Here is a 22834-nt window from a genome sequence, read left to right on the forward strand (position 1 = left end):
TGTAAAGTTCTTGCATGGCTTTCCTGCTTTGCAGGAAAACTACCTTTACAGGCGATTGAATTCTAATACTGGCATTGTTGAACAGTACAATACGGATAACTATTTTCAAACTATGAATCATCATTTTTTTCTTTTGTCTCTCCACGTTGTTTTTAGAGTTCTTCCTTCTATCCTATCAGTGGTTCTAACAGGCATTTAAGCGCTCACGACCTTTTCAAGTATTCTTGAACTTCGCAACCGAAACGTAATTCCAGGATAAGGTGGTGAGCCCTATGCCTCCAGGAGTGGCCTATGTCTGTAGATGTGTGTGTTCACGCGGCAGGTTTGCCTGTTCTGGAGGATGAAAAATCCCCCCCTACCGCTGTATTAGACCGGATACCTCACCTTTCTTGTCGAAGGTAGTTCACCATTGCTTTCCCCCCACCCCTCAATTTTATCCGAGTTTGGGACCGGCATATGGCTGGGACGTATTCAGGACTCTAACCCATGTGTGTTCAAGGGGCTGGGTTGACTGTTCTGGGGGACGAAAAACCAGAGTTTTCGGGTGAAAAAAAATCCTGTACCTCCGTATGAGACCGACTAACTCACCTTTAGTCAAAAGAGACCAGATAAAGGTTCCTCACGTTACTGACAGGAAGCGAACCCAGGTCTTTCCGACCAAAGGGATTCGTCTATACCGACTGAGCTACGGAGGCTCAGTTCTCACTTCTATAATCGGTTACATTCGTAGTACTAAACACCATTAACGATCACTGGCCGTCATTTGAACGCAACGATCGAAACATACAGCCTTTTCCTCTTTTTTTTTTTTTTTTTACTTATGTGATAAGTTTTTTCGTTGTTAAAATTGTGATAGAAATATAAAATAGAAATAGAAATAAAATAGAAAAATAAAAATAAAAATAGATAAAAATAGAAATAGTTACAGATAAAGGGGGAACAGAGAGAGAGAGAGAGAGAGAGAGAGAAGAAAGAGATATAATTAAATGTTTCATCCTTTGAGTGACCGAGAGAGAAGGTGAGCCTCCGTATCTTGTACAGACAAAGCTTTTGGTCGGAAAGACCTGAGTTCGATTCCCGTCAGTGGCTTGAGGAACCTTTATCTGGTCTCTTTTGACTAAAGGTGAGTTAGTCGGTCTCATAGTGAGGTACAGGATTTTTTTTCACCCGAAAACTCTGGTTTTTCGTCCCCCAGAACAGCCAAACCAGCTCTGTGAACACACATGGGTTAGAGTCCTGAATACGTCCCAGCCATATGCCGGTCCCGAACTCCGATAAAATTGAGGGGTGGGGGAAAGCAATGGTGAACTACCCTTGCTTTACCCTTGTAAATATCTCACCAGGAATACTTCGTGGGTAATGCCTACAAAGTCACCTACGGTCGGAAACGACTGAAAAGGGAAAACCAGAACCAGAGAGAAGGAAAAGGATAAAAGACGCACAGACAGAAAGAAAAATCAATGAAAAAAGATATGAAAGAAAGAGAGGAAGGGTGAAAAAAATATGAACCTGCTGGTTAACAGAGAAACTCTACGGAGACAGATGTGTCTGTATAAAAACACACAAACGGAAAAAAAATAGTTATGCTGAGATATAGACAGAGATACCAAATAAGAGAGAGAGGGAGAGAGATAGTGACACGAACACACAAAGATATAGAAACAAAAAGACAGAAATAGAACGAAAAAAATATAAAAAAAAAACGATCGAGAAATTGCAGCAAAACGAAAGAGATAAACAACAGAAATATATTGAAAAAGAGAAATATTTATAACAAAGGCAACGTGCAGCAGACGTACAGAAACACGAAGAGTAAAAAAGAGAGAAAGAAAAAAGCGAGTGACAGATAGAAGAAAGAGACAACGAAAAAACATGCAGTTATAAGAAAGACAAAAAGAAATAGAATATATGAATATTCGAAAGGCACTTTTTTTTCGTCATTATTCTCCCTGAGGTACTGAGGCACCAAACAGGCAGAAATAGAAAGAAAAGTAAAGGATGGGAAGATAAAGTTATAAATAATAAACCAATTTATTATGCATTCATCTGCAAAAAAAAAGTCATAATTGCGATTAAGATTCTAGTCAATATTCAATGTCTTCCTTGCATTGTTTCAGTGCATTGCGGGAATACTACATTTACAGGGGTAGGTTACTATTGCTGGTTTCAGAAGCGACCACAACGCATTTGTTTTGAAGCTGGTAGTAATCAAGGTTTATTTTTTTTTCAGGTCCTGACTTCTGGGGTTTGTTGAATCCTGAGTGGAAAATGTGCAGCAAAGGTCGTAGGCAGTCTCCTGTGGACATCGATCCAACCACATTATTATTTGATCCAAACTTAAGGTCAATACACGTGGATAAACAACGGGTATGGTTTCGATTATGTTAGACATTAATACGAAAAATGATTTTGTTCACAAATTAATTTCAAGATAATATAATTGATTATTATCGAAGTAAAATAGCTGTAGTAAATGCACAAATATGTGCATCGATTAATGTAACTTAACCATGGTTTAACTCCGTATGTCCAATTATAAACACAGTAGACAAATGACTATGATAAATTAACTAAATCTTATAATAACGTTTGTATTTTAAATATAGACTTCATCTTACCTTTACGAATACTCCGAATTTTCATGACAACATTAGAAGTTTCCCACGTGTAGCAAAAGAAAACTAAAAATGAACCACACACCATCTACCGACTTAAATGGCGTAATTTTAAATTGTTGTCCGTTGTGATATTCCCAGCATTTGCTAGCGAGCTAGGGGCATAGCAACTAAACACGCAACTGCAAACTAAATGCGAGAAATGAAGCCAGCTATAATTGGAATACTCCATGAAAACTCGCAACAGCTTGCGAACGTCTCTACTGCGAAACTTTACAGCTCTCACCAGCACCGAAAGCCTTGACAGTTTCCATGAGGTTGAACAATGAGCCAGGTCACACAATGGCTTGCATTCTAAGAGATGCGTGCAGATACAAGTATGGAATTGCAAGCCATTTGTTTGGAATTAACTTGCTATAATTCATTTAGCATTCAAAGTGCATGAACACTTAATTGCTTTTCATTCAACTTTACAAAATAAAGCAGTGATTACAGTTAGCTTGATGTATGCAGAGGAAAAGGACACCAAGATTTTAATCTCTCGATTACATTTCTTTTATTGTGCTATTGTTAAGACAATAGTTGTTATGATTAAAACAAATCCAATGTTATGATTAATACCATTTTCGACACACTGAAATTAGATTCAAATAAAGCCTGTCGAAAAGTCAGTAGACTGCTTTTAGGTATTAGCATTAAATTTATGCAAAGTTTACAGAGTATCGTAGGGAAGAAATAATAAAATAGGCGATGACACAAAAGGTTGTCGCCTATTCTGTTATTTCATCTTCTGTTGATCTAATTGTATTATTGCCTTATTTTATAATTTGATCTACATATATAATTAAATAAAGGTGGAGACAAACTACATCCCTGTCTCACACCTTGATTAATTTTAATTTCTTCTGTTAATTTATTACCTAATTGTCACTTTATTTTTGTGTCTTTATATACGCTTTGCATAGCTTATACTAAATGTAACTGATATCCTTGTTTTGACCATAATTTTTCTCTATGTATTTGATCAAAGCTTTCTCATAATCTACATTTAAACTTGGCATTTTAAACAGCTAAACCGCAGTTAGTTTCCAGTCGAATGAGATATCCTATTTACGTCTGAAAATAAATAGCCCTTGCTCTTTATTTATTAGCCTACTCTTCCCAATTTTAATATGATCAGAAAACGTTTGGTTTTATGATCATTATCATTGATAATTCCGAATAAGAATGGACTCATACTGAACTTCAGTGGAACTCCAGAGATATAATTTACAGATTTTTGTGTGAATGCCTTGCTAAAACCAAATATATAACGTATAATTTGTTTTAGTATTTTGTTGGTTTGTAACTGCATCATGGTAGCTAATTAATTTTGAATGGAACTCGTCATTAATAAAACCATCTGTTATATTCTCTTATAATTTGAGTACATCTAACCTCTATTAGCTTATGCTTATTATACTATTATTTTATCTGCATTTCATTTTTCGATCATTCTTTATGGATTGGTATAATATAATAATAATAATAATAATAATAATAATAATAATAATAATAATAATAATAATAATAATAAGTGCATCTCTAAACTCAACAGCAACTTTCCCCATCCTCACCACACAAATCTAATGAGGCATTATTATTAAATAGTTTGACTATCTCTATTCCCCCACCCCCCCGCTCCATAAACCATAAGTCCCCTCTGAAATTTCACACAAGAATTATTACAATTCATCCTTTTTTTACAACATCCTAAAGAACATCATCCAAATCCTCTGGGATTATCAGTTCAGTTTCTTTGCAATTTCTATAGTTGAGTATTTGTTTTTCCGTTTCAGGTGAATGGAGTAATCCACAACACAGGTCATAGTGTTGTATTCCGTGTTGATACGGACCATCTAACAGGGTATGTGAATATCAGCGGAGGACCTCTATCTTATACATATCGCTTCCATGAAATTCATCTACATTACGGCAGGAAAGATTCCTACGGATCAGAACATACTGTAGCAGGTCATGCTTTTCCAGCTGAGGTAATATTCTCTCTCTCTCTCTCTCTTTCTCTCTGAATATATATATATATATATATATATATATATATTTCGCGCAGGCCACACATTTTACCGCTTAAGCTTCCGTAACCGATGATCCCGCGGAATAGGTCAGTTGCTCTTTATTCCAGGTAGTATCCCATGTCTTATCAAAGCGTATGTTCACAGGACCGGTTTGCCTGCTTTGCGGGAGGAAAAACTCCAGAATAAACTGGACAAAAAACCCTGCTGTCCAATCCAAAGACCGGCTAACTTGGCAATGGCTAAGGAATATATATATATATATATATATATATTTGCATATTTATAGATAATTGAATATGATAATTTTCCGAACCTATTTACACAAAATCGTCATTTATTTGCAGGTAGTAATGTTTATTTTCTAGTACGTCTCTCTTCAACATCATAATTTCAAAGAAGTTGATGCTTTCTCCTCCTTGCTGGTAGATGCGCAGTACTGAGAGAAAGAGAGAGAGTCGCTCCTTTCTAACCACACACACACACACACACACACACACACACACACACACACACACACACACACACACACACACACACACACACACACACACACACACGCACACACGCACACGACACCCGCATGTGTAAAGTCAGTGGAAGATACCGGAGTACATCAAATAGGTTTCTATTGAAAGAGGGTTAAGGAGAAACAGAATATCATCACCGAAACAGCTATCTGGAAGATATTTATGGCTTTGGCGCACCTGTTTTCCATCTTTGGCGTATGCTTTTGTAGTCATCTCGTTACTTGGGTATGGAGGGTATCGTAAGCCTTTGTAGTGGGAAGAGGGGACCAAACTCAAACAAAATCCTATCTCTTGCAAGAAAGATGACACCCCAAAGTGGATACGAACGTGAAAGATATTAGCTTGTCGGAATATCGCGTGAAGCCTACAAAGGTGAGAGAATCCATGAGAGCTACGAAAAACAGACGTACGAGGGATCGCTTGTAATACCATTCATATTGCAGTAGGCTGTACACGGAGAGATGAGACAGTGTATTTCTTCGTGTCTTCGCATCTCCCAAATACATTTCCCGTAATAAAATTACAAAAAAAAAAAACATGATGCTGCTTTTGTTATAGATCCTTGAAAGATGGAGAGAAAGAGAGAGAGAGAGAATAAAGAAGAACGAATATATGTAGAGAAAGGGTGTGAAAGGACACCCGTGATGTATAAATGAATGAAAGATAGAAAGGAAACTGGGTTAGTAGAAAAAACAGGGAATGGATTATGCTGTTTAGAATTAATCCATAAACAGTTGAAGTTAAGAAGTGATGGGGTTACGTCCATCCATTAAATGTATTCACCAGTTTGTCTGGTTTAAGAAAAGATAAACATGAGTTTCGAAAGATAAACATGAGTTTGCAGAAAACGAATAAGAGAAATCAAAGAAAAGCTAAAAAAGATAAGAAAATAAATAAAACCGAAATGAAGAAGAAACAAAACGAAAATTTAAGAGAGATGAAAGAGGAATAGCATGACCAAATGAAAGATAAAAGAAAGTAGAAGAACAGGATGTGAAATTTACAATAGGAGGAGAGTAAGGAATTATAAGTTAGGGAGTAAAAAAAAAAGATAAAATATACAAATGAGAGAAAGACAAAAAAAAAAAAAGAAGAAGAAGAGACGCACGGATCGAGGAAGAAACAGGAATGGAAACCAGGGATAGATTAAAAGATGAGAAAAAGGAAGACAATCAAAAGGGGAGTGCAGACTACAATGAAATAAATAAAGACAGAAGATGTATAGAAATTAACAGGACAACGAGGGCAGAATAGATTTCGAAATCCGGGTGCGATGCTAATAAAATAAAGTAAAAGAAAACAGCGAACGAATGTGATAGAGAGCGATTGTAATTCAATAAATAATGAAATAAGTGATTTTCAAGAAAGAATCAGAGATTTTAACTGCTGATTCAGTGTTTCGACAGACCCGTTCGAAGATAATAAAATCCATTTGATCATCAAGGATTCGACGATGACACAGAGAGAAGACGTTGTCTCCTTCCGCTATGGAGGAAACAAGAAGACATTCTATTACTGCCCATACTAACCTAATAGTGTCCGGCGCATTTTTTAAGTACGTACTCTTCTCATCCGTACAGTAACCGCATTTTGGACTGTCACGAGGGCATCCATCTCCGAAGATGTAAGAAGAAATTTTATGAATCTCAGTTCCGTCTGGTTATAAAGTAATAAACTTTTATTCTCCTCCCCAGAACAGGTGCTCGCAAGAGAGAAGGCTGTAAGCTATAATTCTCTTAAACGCTCTTTCGGAGTGGGCCGCACTTCGATTGCGTTTTTATCCGAATACGTGTCGGAAGTTCCCTGATTCTGGAACATCATAAAACCAATAATATTCTAAGTAAGGCGTGGATGTTCTGCAGTTAAAGGAGAACGTCGTACCCATCAGTACTGATAGAATTTTGACCAAAAATAGTGGCCAGCACTGTTTAAAGAGAAGAAACCTCATTAACATCATTTCCAAGATGATTACGAGAGACTGTAAAAATCATCATGATAATCGATCATTTAACATAATCATTAATTGGTGAGTGATAATCGCCTTATTATCCTTATAAGGACTGGCTTAAAGGGGCGAAGCAAGAATGCTTTTCATCTTCCCCGTTATCTGTAGAGAACTGTAGGGATAGGGTGTTATTGAGCTATTAAAGCTCTGATCATGACAGGAGGGTAACAGCAATAGCCGAGCCTCAGAACTTCATCGGCTCTAGCATTGCCATCTGTAAAGGTAAAGCCGTGTCTAAAAATTCAGACGATCCCTAGGCCACTCAATCCTGGGCGAAAGACCGTCCATCTCAGCGTTGGCTCCACTCAGTGATGGCCTTCCACCCACACGCCACCACCGAGCAGAATCGCTCATATTCCGAAGAAAAGCATTCACCGACAAAACCCCTCAGCAGGCTGTGCCGGAGAACACTTTCCCCGGAGACACAAATTGCTCCCTTAAGGCAAAAACCTTAAGAGAGCGAACCCAAAACTCTCGAATCTCAGCGCCCCTGTGGGGTAACAGCAACAGCTGAACCTCAGTTAAACTTCATTGTCCTGCGCATTTTTTAAGTACGTCCATTACCCTCCAAAGGTATTAATGACCCATCTCACCGCCTAGTCCTTATAAGGACTGGCTTAAAGGGGCGAAGCAATAATGCTTTTCATCTTCCCCGTTATCTGTAGAGGACAGTGTAGGGATAAGGTGTTATTGAGCTATTAAAGCTCTGATCATGGCAGGAGGGTAACAGCAATAGCCGAGTCTCAGTTAGAACTTCATTGGCTACAGCATTGCCATCCATTACCCTCTAAGGGTATTGGATTGAATGAATCAATCTACATACCTCCTTTCCCTCACCGCCTAGAACTTACATTGTGAACATTTATCATGAATAAAATTAATATTTAAATGGTGTATTTTTAAAGATACTTTTTTTGCATTTAAAAATTTTTCTTTAAGAGATAAATTACCAAATTTTACCATAAACATTATATGTTGCACAACAAAATAAAAAAATAATCTAATTATTAATTTTAATCCATGTTGAAAACTAATAGAATTATGATTGACCTGATTTTGAAAAATAAAATCGAAACGTGCAGTTTGAATATGAAGAGAGAATTCGTCTTCTGAATATACGGACAAACACTACAACTTCTTAAAATAATAATTATTATAAACAATCGAATTATTTCATTTTCTTAAATATCTTTATTTTCTGTCAATTCAGGTGCAGATTCTTTGCTACAATGCCGACTTATACAACAACATGTCCGAAGCAGTGAAAAAATCCCAAGGACTCATCGCTATTTCGTTGCTGATACAGGTTTGTACCATTTTCTATGCTAACGCAGCACTCCATCTCCTTCTGACAATAGTTATTTAGTTAAAGATGGCTTCGTGTACGACCTCTAGTGAATTTCCTGCTTAATTAGGTTTACGAAGTCTAAATATATCTTGCTAAAGTAATCGATCAACATAGACACGGCTTGTTATCCCGTCTTACACGGGAATTAGCTGATCGATAGTTATCAAACGTCATCACACCATATCGGTGAGTAGTTCAGTCCGTTTATCATATAACTCAACCATCCATCATCCGAACCTATCCGTATTCATGTCATATGTAAACACCATTCCAGTTTAAGATTGATGAAGTGTTCCTACACAAGTTCTACACGCCTATCAGTAGTGTTGTGTCTTGCATTCGTGTGTCTCTTTGTGTGACGTTTGTGCATTGTTTAAACTTGCTCTTATATGGCTTCTTTGTGTCCTATAGGTAGGAGAAATAACCAACATAGAACTTCGACTGCTTACCAGTCAACTGCATCAGATCATGTTCAAAGGTAAGTAGAAGTTTACTTATTTCTTCCAGCATTCTCATTAGGGAAAGAATAGAGGAGTATAGTTAACACCCACTAAATTCGCATATGGGATTATCTATATCAACTTAAGAAAGTACACCGATTTAATATAAAAATAAATCAAAAGAAATACACCTGCGAATTATCCTGTCATCTTTTAACATAAGCATCAACTCGAATATGGACACAGAATCCGCATCCTTTATTAGCTCATCAGCTGTGACTTAGAGACATTATTACTAAACAAAAGATCGCAAATCAATCATGATATCCTCTACATAATAGAGCAGGACCACAAGATTCTAAGCTTGAGATTTGTACTGGTCTGAATTATGAAAGACACAACTAAAACCATGATGCATATTTATATTTGTTAAGTGCATGCGTTCTCCGGCTGTTTTGTGTGTTTTGTATTGCGAAACACCTTAGTATCGGGAAGGAAAAAAACGTTCTACATCCTTTTCAGACCGGACTAATTAGACTTAGTCCGGCCTTTATTCTTCCTAGCTATCCCGGCGTTAAATACGAGTATAATATCAGGACAGGATTTAGGCTTCGTAACACACTGAGCACTGACAGATGCAAGATCTTCAAAATGTAAAACCCTACTTAATTTGATATAGAATTATATGATTATTATATTAATACAAATTAAGGAAATTTTAACGACATCTTTCGATTTAATTTTGAATTTACAGGCTTCGTTTCTTACCAATCTTATTTAACAGAAAGAAATCTTAGTTTGATGCAAACATTTTATAATTAAATCCGTTGAATCATAATAGCGAGAAAATCAGCAAAGGGCCAAACAGGATTTCAATCGATGGAATTTTTCAGTTTATAGAGGATAGGGAAAGGAAAAGAGGGTATCCTTGGAAGCTAAGACTATAAGGAGGGGGTGAGGGCTAGATTTTTTTCTCAGAAGGTGGTGTGTGATTGGAATGGATTGCCATTCGATGTTGTGAGTGCAAGCAGTGTGAATGACTTCAAGAATAAGTATGATAGCTGGTGTGTGTAGTACGTGGCCTCCCTCGATGAGTCTCTGACTCCCTGGAGGTCCCTCTTAATAATAATAATAATAATAATTTTTTCTGGTAATTATTATTATTATTTTCATGACTAATTATTACATATTACATATGATATATGTATTACATTGATTACATATTTTTCTTTTAAAAAATTCAATCATTGTTTTAAATTAAAATTATGCCTAATATTGTGATTACATATTTTCAACATAAGATTACCTATTCACAACAGGTTAAATAATGTTTTAGCAAAACTCCATAGTGACATAAATATTTTGCTGTCAATATTTTGTGTTCTGACATTGTAATGTATATAAGGTCGTTATTTTCTCTTTGTTCCCAGAAGATCAGTTTTATCATTTTGTACTGTAGAGACATTAATCTATTTAATTTGTAGGGTGCACAGAAAGCATACATTGTTATAGCGTATCTTAGTTATTTTGGCATAGTGCTTTGTATATTAGTGTTTATAGGCATGTGGGAACTATGTCTTTTAACCTGTAGAGTTTGCGACTTATTGTTCGGAGTTTGTTGTGTAGATGGTTTATGTAGCTATTCCAGTTCGTATCTGCATCGAAGTAAATTCCAAGGTATCGTATTGTTTCAACCTGAGTGATTGTAGTGGTTTTCTGTGTGTTTTTTATGTTTGAAAGTGGATGTTGGATGGTTATATATTTGTTCTCAACTGGTCGAGTCAGTGGATTTCTGAATATCATTCGTTTTGTCTTAGCTGAGTTTAGGTGTATCTAGTTTTTCGTGAGCCAGTCTATGATCAGATTTATGTCATGTTGCATATTTGTTTGGGCTTTGCTAACGTTATTATGGATGGATATCATCGCTGTATCGTCTGCGTATTAGAATACCTTACCTTTGAGTGGTAGCTGATTAATATCGTGCGCGTAAATGTTGAATAGAGTTGGGGAGAGTACAGCTCCCTGTGGTACTCCACAGATTACTAGTAGCTCTCTACTTCGGTTTGACCCGATACGTGTGATAATAATAATAATAATATTTTTAATAATAATAATAATATGAGGCAGATATTAACCCTGCGTTTCTTTTCAATTTGTTAGGTCAAAAGGCATCATTAAGATCTCTATCCATTCTCGAACTTCTACCCGAGACCGATTACTTCCTCACATATGAAGGCTCCACTACAACTCCTGGATGTCACGAGACGGTGACGTGGATTGTTGTCAACAGACCACTGTACATCACTAGGCAACAGGTAGAATTCTATTTCGTGTTTATTTAGCAAATTAGTTTTGTGCGATCATATATAGAGTATTATTAGATTAGAGAAAGAGCGACTGTTTGCTTTTATGGATAGAATAGGACTAAATATGGTATATAATAATAATAATAACGAATATTACTCTTGTATTTCACAAGTACACAAATCACAATAGGCGACAATCGAAGCTGATGCGATGGATAATGAAATCAAAATTGCACTTAGTTGGACGGAGGATACACTTCAAAGGCTAACGGAGACACTGAATGTTTTATAAAGCATACTCGAGTGTTGAATCTTCGCCTAAATTGACATTTATGGAGGATCTGTGACTTATAATCCTATTTATGATACAGTAGCATCATAAATAGGATTATGTTTCTCTCCTTTATATATGATAAACAATATTTATATGGCGCAAGCAAATAGTTTCAAATTTATGACGCTTTTCATCCGAGGTATAGTTTTATTGAAACGAGAGGTGTTTCACAATGCGATGCTAATCTGTTTATAAGAACCCGAACTTGTGAGATTTCCATACCCATTTGCCCACATTGGAATAGTTTCCTAATGTTCCGAATAAAGAATTTCATTTGATTTCATAACCATGTACACTACGCAGAAAAAAGTATTGGGACATCTCTCGTTTAGAAGAAAATTTAGTAATGCTTTTATCTCTCATTATACGAGGGTGGCCTGAAAAGTTATCGGCCTAACAACGAAGAAACGTATTTATAATTTCAAAAGTACTTTTATTTTTCATTCTCCTTTGAGACTAATACATTTATTCCAGCGATGCTCCAGCGACATTATCTCGGCCCTGTAGTGGTTCTCAGTAGGATCTACAAAATCCCTCTTCAGCTGCAATTCTTGATTCGAAGAAAAATGCTGACCAGCGAGGAAGAGTTTTAGTTTTAGAAAGAGATAGAAGTCAGAAGTAGCCAAATCTTTTGAAATGCCTAGAGTCTCAGAAATTTCACGCACTTTTACTCGCCAATCATCCGATATCAAATCGTGTACTTGATCAATGATTTCTGGTGGTGTTACACTTTTTGGCCGTCCTTCACGTGGATCATCTTCAAGGTTGGTACGGCCACGTTTAAACTCGGCAGTCTAGTTCATAATTGTTGAAAATGAAGGAGAAGAATGCCCATAAACGTTTATGAACTTCGAATGAATTTCTTTTGGCGTTAAAACCTTCTTTTACAAAGCATTTTATAACCGCACCATACTCAATTTTATTCATTTCAAGAGTTACAGAAAACACTTTTGCTTCAGACAGCTGTATAAAACAAACTACTTGATAGAATGGCTTGCAATTTCACATGGATGCTTATGACATATGTACCAACTTAGGAAAAAAACATCTTGCCGATAGTGGTGATATTTATGGTTAAGGCCTAGAACTTTTCAGACCACCCTAGTATATGGGAGGTAGCTAAAAGACTAGGTTGATTGTCAGTAGCAGTGGAGAAAACCTCAACAAAGACTTCGAAAAAAACTGTTTATTATTCGATACATCAACGTATGATGGAAAAACTTCACAGGCCAAAACAGAGATCCTATCTAATTCCAGTAGAGCACTTTTAAGATAAATTTGAAGGTCGTGTATGGGTTAGAACAGTGCTTCCAATGTAAAAAGAAAAATTATCCACCGGAAACATTGCAAAATTCGGTGAATTTCTTTGAATATTGAAATGGACTTGCTTATATATGAACGAGATAACGTCAAACAGAAAACCAATACTTTTGCCGTATAAGAATTAATTATATGAAAGCTTTTATTTTAAAAGTATGATTTAATTACTAAAAATAAATTAAATAAATTTTAGCTGATTCCAAGTATTATTTATTTTTAGTGCTGATGTAAATTTGCTTTATTCATTACATTTCAAAATACGTAATGCTTTTATTTATTTAATTTTGACAGCTATATGCACTACGTAAACTGATGCAGGGGGATCCCACCAGTCCAAAAGCCCCTTTGGCTAACAATTTTCGGCCTGTCCAGCCAAGACACAGACGTGTGATTCGTACAAACATTGATTTCTTCCGAAAAATGGTAAATATCAGACGTTCCATACTTATAACGCATACATTGATATCATTAATTAAAGAATTGATTTGACCCAAATAAATTAAATGATTTTTTTTATTAACAGGGTCGAAACTGTCCAACAATGAAAAGAAATATTTTATACGAAGGTATGTTTCATTGTTTCAAACTTAATGTAAATGAAAATTGATTGGGTTCTTTTATTTGCGAATTAGTTTCAAAATACAATTTAGGAGAAAATCAGAGGTTTCGTCATTTGCATATTATATAATGAAACAGGTTCACCTTGAGGCTCTTAAAAAAAAAAAGACAGTTTATCTAGGATCACACGCAGGGCCTCTAAGATTTATTCATGTAAACATTGTTGTGTATTATCAGTACAACTACCACGGCTGCTTGAAATGCACGAAATCCCACTCGAGATTCAAACCAGCATACATACTTTAAAATATGACACGCAATATTGCATGAAGAAGATGAAGGAAAACACCTCACACACACACACACACAAAGGGTAAAAAAATGATGCTCTCGTTAGTTTATATAAATTTATACAAAAAAAACTAGAATGGGATGTTTTATAAAAAAGCAATATGTATCTTTATGATATACAACAAAAGTAAACAAAAATATTCGTCAAAGATTTTGTTTTTTTGGGGGAAATTATAATAAATATCTCATAAAATATTTAGCAAGGCTTTCTAACACCATCTACTTGAAAAGATAATGAAAGTAAAAACTGCAACAAAACATTTTAGTTTCAACTTATGAGATAAGCTCTCATAAGTTGAAACGAAAATGTTTTGTTGCAGTTTTTGTCGCAACTTATGCTTAGTTGTCAAGATGGGGTTGAGTTCCATGTGGATAAGAGCCTTCTACCGTTCTCTGTCTCTAGCAAGCTCTAGCTTTGGAAGTCCAATGTCATTCCAAGAGCTTTATGCCATGTTAATTTTGGTCTTCCCTTGGGTCTTATACTCTCTATAGTGCCCTCAAATACTAGCCGAAGAAGTCTGACTGGTTTGATTCGCACAATATGACCAAACCAGCGGAGTTGATGCTTTTTGATTATGTTAAGAATTGTTGGATCAGGGATATTCAAATCTTGCAGCACTTGTGCATTAGTCTTATGTTCTGTGCGATGACTTCTGTTGAGTTTCCTAAAGCATTTCATTTCAAAAGTTGTCTGTTTCATCTCTCTCCTTTTTTTAAAAAAAAAAAAAGAAGCAGAGAGAGAGGAAACATTGAATCTTTTGAAGCCACTTCAGGCATCCAATAAGCAGTTTAGTAGTCCCACACTAGGTGATTGAACATTTCCCTGCTGGAAGCAAGGCAATGTTCAAAATGTAGTTTCTTTATATTTTACTCCAATCTCTTGGAATGTATTTCTGTAGAATGAGCGGGAATGCCGATAAGACGAATTTTCAAAATGATTATCTGACTGTGGATCTACCTAACAATATTCGATGTATCGCAGTGAACAGTCTTCCTAAAAGATACTACCAATCATCAATATCAAAGATCACCAGATGTTAAAATAAAAATAAAGTATTAATTATATCATTAACTAAATATTTTCGATTTTAGACGTTGCTTTATTAAATCACATACTGGGAATATTGTATTGTCTTGTCTTAAGCCTTTCACGAACCATTGAGGATCTTTAGCTGTGGACTTCACAACCACGACCGTCTCGAGGATAAGGGGGCTGGTCCTGTGCCTCCTGGTGTGTCCTGTCTGTAAATGCGTGTGTTTAAGGAGCCGGTTTGCCTGTTCTGGGGAACGGAAAACCTGAGTTTCCGGGGGAAAAAACCCTACCTCCGTATGAGACCAACTAACTCACCTTTAGTCGAAAAAGACCAGATAAGGTTCCTCACATCATGGATGGGGAATCGAATCCAGGTCTTTCTGACCAAGAGACTTCGTCTATGTTGATTGAACTACGGAGCCTCCAGGGAATATTATATTACACTTCAAAAACATATGTCGTAGAACGTTACTGTTTCAAAATGGTGAAGCGCAAGTCTTTATATATTCTCCGATGTCTGATAGGGATACAACGAAGGGAAAAAATTTATGAGCTTATTGCTCGCCCTGTGAGGGCATGAAAGTTACACATGCCAAGATGCCTTGGCATATGTGATCTTAATATGGTGGTTGAAGTTTAATTTTTTGTCCAGCAGTACTTCAAGACGTTTGGCTTCTGTCTGACTTGGAATTATTTTCGTATTAAACAGAAAGATGTCTCCTTTGGGAGATGCTCATCTTCTAGTGAAGAACACAGCAATACTCTTCTGGGGGTTTACTTGTAATCTCCACTTTGCAAACCAATGCTCTAATTTTAGAATGTTTTCTTGGAGTTTTTTGGTTACTGAGTATGGTCGTAGCGATCTGGCTAATACTGCGGTGCCACCTCACAGAGAGCTTATAATACCATTTATTTTGACCTGCCTAAATCTGTCTGAAAAAATCACGTTTTTTTTGGAAGGGGGGAGATGGACCGAGTCCTTGACTCTTTATCACTTCATCTGATTAAAGAAAATGCATGGATGGGGTGTTATTGAGCTAAAAGCTGTAGTCATGTTTGGGTAACGGCAATAGCCCAGCCTCAGTTAGAACTTCATTGGCTACAGCATTGCCATCCATTACCATTTATTTTCACCTGCATAAATCTGTCTGAAAAAATCACGTTTTTTGGGGGGGGAGGCAGAGAAGATGAACCGAGTCCTTGACTCTTTATCCCTTCATCTGATTTTAAAAAAATGCATGGATGGGGTATTATTGAGCTAAACGCTGTAGTCATGTTTGGGTAAGGGCAATAGCCGAGCCTCAGTTAGAACTTCATTGGCTACAGCATTGTCATCCACTACCCTCCAAGGATATTAATCGCCGCATCTTACGGTCGATCCCAATATCACGTTAAGTTCTTAAAAGAACTGGGAGATGGACTGAGTCCTTGACTCTTTATCCCGTCTTCTGAATGAAGAAAATCTGTGTGAATGGGATGTTATTGAGCTAAAATGCTCTAGTCATGGCTGGGTAACGGCAATAGCCGAGCCTCAGTTAAAACGTCATTGGCTACAGCATTGCCATATTTAAAGGTAAAGCCGTCTCTAAAAATTCGGACGATCCTTAGGCCACTCAATCGTGGGCGAAAGACCGTCCATCTCAGCATTCGCTCCACTCAGTGATGGCCTTCCACCCACCACCACCACCGAGCAGAACCGCTCAAATTCCGAAGAAAAGCATTCACCAACAAAGCCCCTCACCGGGCCGTGCCGGAAAACACTATCCCCGGAGACTCAAATTACTCCCTTAAGGTAAAAACATTAAGAGAGCGAACTCAAACTCTCGAATCTCTGCGCCCCAGGCCTCACCTCTAGACAGAATACACAATTAAGATGACGTTTCAAAACTTCATTGGCTACAGCATCGCCATTCGTTACCCTGGGAATCCTAAAAAGGAATTTTCAATTTTCAACCAATATCACGTCTAATACAGAAATCTTGCATGTATTTTAGTATCTTTTTTTTTCAAAACGGTGTTCTTATCTTATTCTTTTTTGTTTTGAGAATAAACAAAATTTTGAAGTATTGATGTTGTTCTGTAATGCAGTTTATTATTATAATAATTATTGTATAACTAATAATACATAATTTTTGGTACATAGATATATATCTGCGCAGATACAATTTCTTTCCATATTTCTTTTTGTTTTTTTTCTAGCCAACGTGGGACGCTGGAGATTTTAACAGTTGCTACAATAACTTAACCACTCTCCCTTCCATTTATCTGGTGCCTTATGTAATAATGGTGTGTGTGTGTGTAGAGCCCTCTATCGAGAGAATTAGTTTTTAATCGAAAGTCAACAGACGGCTAACAATCAGCAATTTTCTACTGAAATTGTTAGGTAAAAGTGAAAAATTCAGAATGTTAATTAATTTTAATAAATGAATGCATTCTAATAAATTGTTTTTAAAATTGCGCATTATACAGTAGAATTTCTATACTAGGCGGCTAGCTATATTTCTGTTTCAAATTAACGCAATAAAAATTTAGCAGTAAATGAGATTTATGAAACTACAATATTGTGCACTTATAATTCTACAGATTTAAAAAAAAAAAAAACCTAAGTATTTATTTCTAAATAATTAAATAAATTTTTTCTTTGGATTTTAATTATACCAATTATGAAAATTATTTTAATTTAATTGACAAACTAGTAATGTATTAAATAAATTGTAAATAAATTAATAAATGGTAAATATAAATAATAAGTAAACATGGCATTAAATAAAAAGTAAATAAATAAATATTGCATTAAATAAATTTCGCCTGAATTCTAATTGCACTAATAAATATAGGGTCATTAGTCACTGATTTGAAAAGCGAGTCGAACTTAGAATATTATGAATTAAATTGCCATCTCTATTCTAAAAAATAGTAATAATAATAAATTAAATATTCGCCTAGATTCTACGTATTTAATAAATATTCAGGTAAATTTCAAATTTACATTAAATATTCGTCTGGATTCCAAGTTCTTAACTACACTGAATAAATATTTTCGTGGATTTTAAATGTGAGTGTTAAATATTCAATAAACATTCATAGTCTGGAAGCATAGTGATTGAAATCACTTCAGTAGTCAAAGACTTTACACACGTCTTTGTATCTTTCAGGTAGAAGAAATGGCTACCATCTCCCGAGAAGGCACCAGAGGGACTTCAACGTATCTTGCTTGGACTAGCAATTGTATTTGTCCGTGACAATCGGCTCACCTCATGGGACTATGTGAACAATGTCCTCGTTTTACGGATCATTTTATATACGTAGACATTTCTTCATCCACAACAGTAGTGCCACCTAGGGACGATGGGGGGAAAAGTTTTGTACTTTTTATCGAAGAGATTGGCAGTACATATCGCAGTTTTTTTCATGCTGTAATATCACGAAGCCCAGTGCAAGAAGTTTACCGTTCTCAATTATGAAAAACTGTTCGTATGGAAATAAATGCTAGAAATTACTGTACCTTGTTTCATCATTTCGTAATCAGCACACATGCAAACCTATTTTCGTCTGCGGTGCACGAGACATAAACGTCATGAAATCAGCGCCGCTTATGGCATGAATGCAATTGCGTTATTAATATCCTAATAAATAATAATATATTGGATTAAATTATGTGGTTCAATTTAATTAAATCATATTATTTAATATGATTTAATTAAATTTAATGAACATTTTAATGGTTTTTTTTGCCAAATTAAACATATTTTACAAGCAGTAATCCCGTCTTCCATATTTATTTAGTGTTTATACAGCCGTTATGCGCAACTGATAATTATTCACACAACCCACTGCGCAACTGGTTTCTATACAAAAGACATACGTGATATCGGTAATGTAGGATAAATAGAACTGAAATAAATGTTATTGCATTTAGTTAAATTAAATGATATTGTTACAGGTAACGTTATTTTAAAATTACATAAAATACATAATTATGAAAATAATACAAAATAAAATTTAAATGAAAATTAAATTATTTATTTAAAATTTAAATAAAGATATTGCCCATACTTTAATTAACCACTCAAATACAGACATAACCGTTATATAAAATTAAAATAATTGGCAAAAGTTATGATCTAAAGTTCAATATATCTATCTAAAGCTGAACAATATAAAGCTCAATATTCGGATTACATAACTAGCTTATAGGAATCTTTCAAGGATGCGAGGAACGTTTTATGTTAATCTCGGAAAAAGGGAAGGTTTTTTTTTTTTTTTTTTTTTTTTGGCTAAGGTAGGTTTCCATTCCCCTGAGGGTAAATAAAAAAACTGGCGAACACTCATGTGTCAGATAAAACAGTCGCCGGTGTCGTCCGCATCTGGATTAAGCCTGAAAAACAATCAACTAATTTTATGGGATTACTCTCCGCTTATAGATATTTTGGGAAACACACCTATTAAAACGGATTAATCGAAAAATAATTACAAGAGAAAAAAAAAACACATAAAAGAACGGTACATCAGTTAATAATTAGAGATGCATGGTGTTCACAATTATTTATTTGAGGACCAGTTTGCCAACATTCTCCATTGTACAGAAAACTAGGCAATAGAATTAATGCGGTGATTGGATTGTTCAAATTACCGAAGCAGGAAGATTGACAGAAGCAATAAAACAAAAAAAGATAGAAATAACAAATATATCGTGGAATCAAAAGACGCTGATTTAGCACACGTTTTTTAGAGAAGGATCAAGTAAGTTGTGGTAAAACTCTTTGCAATAATTATGGATAAAAATCCAGGATAAAATTATGGATAAAATACGTACACAGAGAGGCAAATATCCCCTGACGAATGTAAACATCCGCTACGACTGGGCGGTGACCCTCTATCCAATTACGACGAATTTGTTCAGTTCGTTTCTTTCCAACCTTCGTTGGAAAGAGACGAACTGAACAAATTTCTAACTTTTATGAAGACTTAACCTAACCTAAATGGTTAGGTTAAGTCTTCATAAAAGTTATCGATGATGCTGACTGAAGGATGTTCTTAAAGATCCTTCTCTTTCTTTCACGGTATTAGGCATACCGCCTTGTTCCTTAGGCCTAAATGAAATGTATCGTTTTTAATTACTGTTGTAATAAAGAATTTTAGGAGCCTCCGTAGCTCAGTCGGTATAGACGAAGCCTTTTGGTGGGAAAGACCTGGGCTCGATTCCCCTCTATGATGTGAGGAACCTTTATCTGATCTCTTTTGACTAAAGGTTAGTTAACCTGTCTCGTACAAAGGTGGAGCGTTTTTTCTTCGGTAACTCGGGTTTTTTATCCCTCAAAACAAGCAAACCGTCCTATGAACACACACGGCTACAGTCATAAATACTTATGGCAAGGAAACCATCTTGCGTCATTATCTCCCTAGTAATCAATTGCAACCCTCTCAAAGAGAGGAAGCCACATGATTAGGAAAGAATTTTAGTAATAAATAGAACATTGTAAATAAAAACATTATTATAAATATATCTGTACAAAAATCAATACTTTATTTAAATATGAATAACGGATTTATTAGGACTAGAAAAGATGAGTGTTGTTTGGTTAAGATTAAATAAGGAGAATTTTTACGGGGGGGGGATAAAAGCAAAAGTTTAAAGATATTTCTGCTTGGTGCTTTTCACCATATTGTCGGAATCTTTGAGAGGGTTGCAATTTTGATTACTAACACCCTTCATCATCCCACAGTAATGAACTTGCCCAGAAGTCATCCTAACTACCTGCTGTTTTTTTTTTTTTTTTTTTTTTTTTTAATTGCTCAACTAACTGAAAATTTAATGCCAACGGATGGCGGAATTATAAATTATGCTTAACAGTAATTGCTAAATTCCCATAGAGAATGATCCAATCATTATTATTATAATGATTGATATGAATATCTTACGTATAATCTATTAATATTTATAAAATGAAAATCGATCCTAAAAGTCAACGGTTTCCTATTGAATCAGAATAACAGAGGCTTTTGTTGCCACCAGCAGCGGTATTGAACTCTAATCCCAATAACCCCTCGCTGACTTTTGAACTCTATAAAGATGATTAAAAACTTCGTGCATCTCCGAGATGTTCGCAGTTTTTTTTTTTTTTTAGTTCTCAATTTTTAAACAGAAGTCTGCCCGCTTTTCTCTTCTGGCGTTCATCATTTTCTCTCGTGGGAGCACAAGAGGACAACATCTTCAGCCCGAATATCGAAGAGACGAGTTTTAGTGAGGAAAAGTTGCCCCCACGAACTTTGCACGGATGACCTCCGTCACGGTTAACTCTTTCCGTCTTCCGATCACGTTGCGCACGTATTCAACCAAAGCTTACCAGAAGATTATCAGTAAGCGAAACCATCGCCACTATTCTCATTCCCCCCCCCCCCCCGACACACACACACCATTCCTACTCAGATTCGGTTTAACAAAGTTTCAAATTTCAACTCGTGGCTCCATCTGGTGGAATTACAATTCGATTTCTTTCTTTAATTTCTAAAAGTTTGTTTTCCCATCATGCACTTCGGTAACCTAATGCTATTGTTTAAGCTTCAGTTAGAATGACGAATTCAAATTTAAAAAAAATAAGAGAGAGAGAAAATGAGAATGTGTAAATTTATTCTTTCCCGTGCCAAGCAAGCGATTAAAATCATTGTAACAAGTATTCTCAAATATCGTTCAACCGGAACTAATTGCCCCTTGGCTAGACGACAGTGGGACACTCCAACCGGTGATTATTTAAGTTTGATATAAGCATACAACTGAGAAATTACAATCTCCAATTAACTACTTACGTCTGGAGAGTCGTCGAGAAACACGTACAGATCCACGAAAGAGTCCATCACAAGATGAAGTCAAAGCAGTTCTTCTCTGACAGCATAAGATGGAGAAGTGCTCTTCAAGAGTTTACAATTAGCCTTCCCTGGAGGCATTCACAAAGAGAAGTGATTCTTTCCTGTGTCTAGCATTAATTCATTTCTATTTTTCATAAGACATGTACGTGCTACGCTGGAGAATAATGGTGTCAAGCGAAACATGAATGCAGATGGAGAGTTCAATTCTCTTGACCCTCTTTACAAGATGATAATCGAAGATCTGTCAGCCAAAAGACATAATACGACAACTAAACAATGTATAAATTGCTCAACATGTATCATTTGCATGCATTTCAGTATAATATAATAATAAATAAATAAATATAAATAATAAATATTTATATATAATATAATAATAAATAAATAAATATAAATAATTATTATTTATATATAATATAATAATAAATAAATAAATATAAATATAAATAATTATTATTTATATATAAATATAATTCTAATAACATAAAACTATCATCACACAGACGGCCTATTGCTACTTCTAAATTGTTTGTGGGCTAATCCTTAGACCTTATCCTTATAAGGACTGGCTTAAAGGGGCGAAGCTAGAATGCTTTTCATCTTCCCCATTATCTGTAGAGGACAGTGTAAGGATAAGGTGTTATTGAGCTATAAAGCTCTGATCATGGCTGGAAGGTAACAGCAATAGCCGAGCCTCAGTTAGAACTTCATTGGCTACAGTATTGCCACCATCCATTACCCTCCCTGGGTACCCATTTTAGTCGCCTCGTACGACATGCATGAGCTACATTGGGGATTTTTTTAAGTAAAGCCGTGTCTAAAAATTAGGACGATCCCTAGACCATTTTATAGTGGCCGAAAGACCATCCAACTCAGCGTTGGCTCCACTCAGTGACGGCCCCCACCACCGAGCAGAACCGCTCATATTCCAGGGAAAAGCGTCCACTGACAAATCCCCTCACGGGCCACTCCGGAGAACACCCTCCCCAGAGACTCAAAATGCACTCCCAGGGCAAGTCCCCCGAAATCAAGCCCCCCCTCACCGAGAGCAAAAT

At 35.8% G+C, this 22834-nt stretch overlaps 1 protein-coding gene across 1 annotated transcript in view; it reads left to right on the plus strand.

Moving 5' to 3' along the window:
• The window catches only part of LOC150099950 (carbonic anhydrase-related protein 10-like), a 121759-nt gene extending 108182 nt beyond the window's left edge, over window positions 1-13577 (plus strand). Inside the window, exons 4-10 of the mRNA XM_090403181.1 lie at window positions 2231-2367; window positions 4454-4648; window positions 8433-8528; window positions 8982-9048; window positions 11171-11325; window positions 13262-13393; window positions 13494-13577. Coding sequence (XP_090259307.1) covers window positions 2231-2367; window positions 4454-4648; window positions 8433-8528; window positions 8982-9048; window positions 11171-11325; window positions 13262-13393; window positions 13494-13577 — 866 coding nt within the window. The remainder of the gene's footprint in view (window positions 1-2230; window positions 2368-4453; window positions 4649-8432; window positions 8529-8981; window positions 9049-11170; window positions 11326-13261; window positions 13394-13493) is intronic.
• The last annotated feature ends 9257 nt before the right edge of the window (window positions 13578-22834 follow it).

This window comes from Typopeltis vanoorti, chromosome 13, assembly GCF_054136105.1.
Source record: "Typopeltis vanoorti isolate ZY-2024b chromosome 13, IOZ_Tvanoo_1.0, whole genome shotgun sequence".
Classification (NCBI taxonomy): domain Eukaryota; kingdom Metazoa; phylum Arthropoda; class Arachnida; order Uropygi; family Thelyphonidae; genus Typopeltis; species Typopeltis vanoorti.